This window comes from Acanthisitta chloris, unplaced genomic scaffold (genome assembly GCF_000695815.1).
Source record: "Acanthisitta chloris isolate BGI_N310 unplaced genomic scaffold, ASM69581v1 scaffold29467, whole genome shotgun sequence".
NCBI lineage: Eukaryota > Metazoa > Chordata > Aves > Passeriformes > Acanthisittidae > Acanthisitta > Acanthisitta chloris.
In genome coordinates, this window is record NW_008683653.1 from 1,603 (window position 1) to 3,867 (window position 2,265).

Here is a 2,265-nt window from a genome sequence, read left to right on the forward strand (position 1 = left end):
ACTTTCTGATCGAGGACTCTTTCTGATCGAGGCTTCGGTCTCCGCGTACTTCCCTCGCCCAAGGCGCGCTCCTTTCCGCTCGCTTCCCGACACAGCGTGTGTTTGCACCCAGCAAAATCTATGTGTATGCAAAATGCCTAAGACCGTTCGCTTCCTCAAATATAAACGTACTTGGACACTTCTTTCTCCCGGAGTTGCTGCGATGTAAACGGAATTAGAACTCATCCCTCACACAGTCTTCTTCACGGCCGCCTTGCGCGCGCTGAACAGATAAGCTTCGTAAATAATGTTTAAGAAGTTGTCGTCGTTCTGAAAAACAAAAGGGGCAATTGTTAGCACCACAGGCACTTGGTGTAAAGAGATGAGAAGCTTTTCCATTTTATGGAGTGGGTACTTTCCAGCTCCTTCAAGCAATAGGGAGGTTATTGCCTTCACCACAGACAGGTATTGTTCCCAAGCCTTTCCAGCAGTTTTAGAACAGGACATGACTGGATCTCTGTAAGCCATAAGACTACACAGAAAGCAGATTTTCCAGACTCACGGTGGGTTTAACACATCCAGTATTCTTGCATGCTAATGCAGTGACAATACAACCCTGTCATTTCTTCTCCTTGCCCTCATTCACCCAGGGATTTCCTTAAGTTGTGCCCTCCGTCACACCTTAGGTCAGTGGTAATTTCAAGCCTGACTGAAGGAACAGTGAAACACACTGGATTTTGATCCTATGCTAAATCCTACCTGGGCAAATCCTTGCATCTTATTTAGCAATTTTAGGCTTAACACTCCTAATGGATGCCACTTCTTTTGCTCTCACGCTGAACTTTTTGCTTCTGAAGAACATTTGGCAAGAATGAGTTGACCCACATTAAGAAAAAATGTTATAAGTAGCTCACATAAACATATGAAGATAATTACAATCAAGATAATATATAAGGAAAATTAGGAGCATCCAAGTTTGTAGCTTTATATAATGGAAAATGACAGCTAACGAATTGGCAGTAAATCGTTTTCAGAAAGCTCAGTTAATCCTAACTACCACCAGGAACAGCAGGGTTAAATATATATTTTACATGTACAGAGTTACAGAGAGTAAACCCCAATTTTCCTTGACTAGTTTCCTTTCTAACTTCATATATGGTTTTACTACTATCCAGGTACTCAAAGTATGTAAAAACAGGATAATGTGACTGTTTTTTAAAATCCCAAAATAAAAATACAGGGAAAAATGAGAAAATAATATGTTAGATACTATTTTCTTTCTGAATTTATAACTTAAATAGCATTTAAAGTAACTTCAACCTTCCAACAATGACTTTTATTTTTATTCCAAAGCCACATAGGTGCACAGTTTTGGCCTACAAAGTGTAGCCTTACACCTGTGTGTATGTTCCTTGTGTTTTGTAGCCAGGTCTTTAGTTATGCACTCTCAATTTCAGCTCTTCAGATATTCATCACACGGCACACATATTCACAATTAAACCTGAAAAGCTGCAGCGTGAGGAATTTTGTTCAATGTAATTCTCTAGTTCAAATGCTAAACTGAACTAGTATTATATCCATGTTATCTAACCCATATTTTAACGTTGCTCACACTCATCCTGCAATTCTAATTTCCCATCTGAATTCCTCTCACTGCTTACACTCACCTCTGAAAGATCTGGCAGCTGGGATAATCACCCATTATTTATCCTTAGCTAAAATTGTAATAGATGTGTCTGTGGCTCACAGGCTGACCTTCCAAAGCTTTCAGTCATTTTTGTTCTTTTCCCTCAGATTTATTATCTTTCCTGAACCCAAAATCAGATGCATTAATCAAAATGCAGCTCAGCCAGCAGTGTGCAGGGAGTGGCTCTCCTATCCCCAGCCTATGCCATGGTGTCCTGCTAACCCTCAGCCACAGGTAGCACAACTCCCAACACAGATCTAATTATTCATTCAGCCTCTAGACAGACAGGTACAACTGATTCTAGGGTGCTTATATCCAAATGGGAATCAGGATTTGAAGCAGAGTAGGAGAATCCTTGGTGCTTTACCTGGATCAGGTGTAGAAGTGCTTCCTGCAGCTGCATCTTGGTGATGGAGCTGCTGTTGAGCACAGCTGGCTCTGGGGTTGGCAGAGGCAGCAGCAGGCTGGCTGAGCTGGCAGCAGGTTCTTGGGTTGCTGCTGCTAACCGCCCACCCTCACCGGCCTTCGGTGGAGCAGGTGTGGACTGAGCAAACACCATGGGGGACATCAGCAAGGTTGGGGTCACAGTGGCAGGGATG

The 2,265-nt window shown here is 42.5% G+C and overlaps 1 protein-coding gene across 1 annotated transcript in view; it reads right to left on the bottom strand.

Moving 5' to 3' along the window:
* Positions 1-228: 228 nt before the first annotated feature.
* Positions 229-2,265, bottom strand: part of DCP1B (decapping mRNA 1B) — a gene marked incomplete at its 5' end in the record, with an annotated part of 42,940 nt that continues 40,903 nt past the window's right edge. Inside the window, 2 exons of the mRNA XM_009079036.1 lie at positions 229-309; positions 2,034-2,265. Of these exons, the coding sequence (XP_009077284.1) occupies positions 229-309; positions 2,034-2,265 (313 nt within the window). The remainder of the gene's footprint in view (positions 310-2,033) is intronic.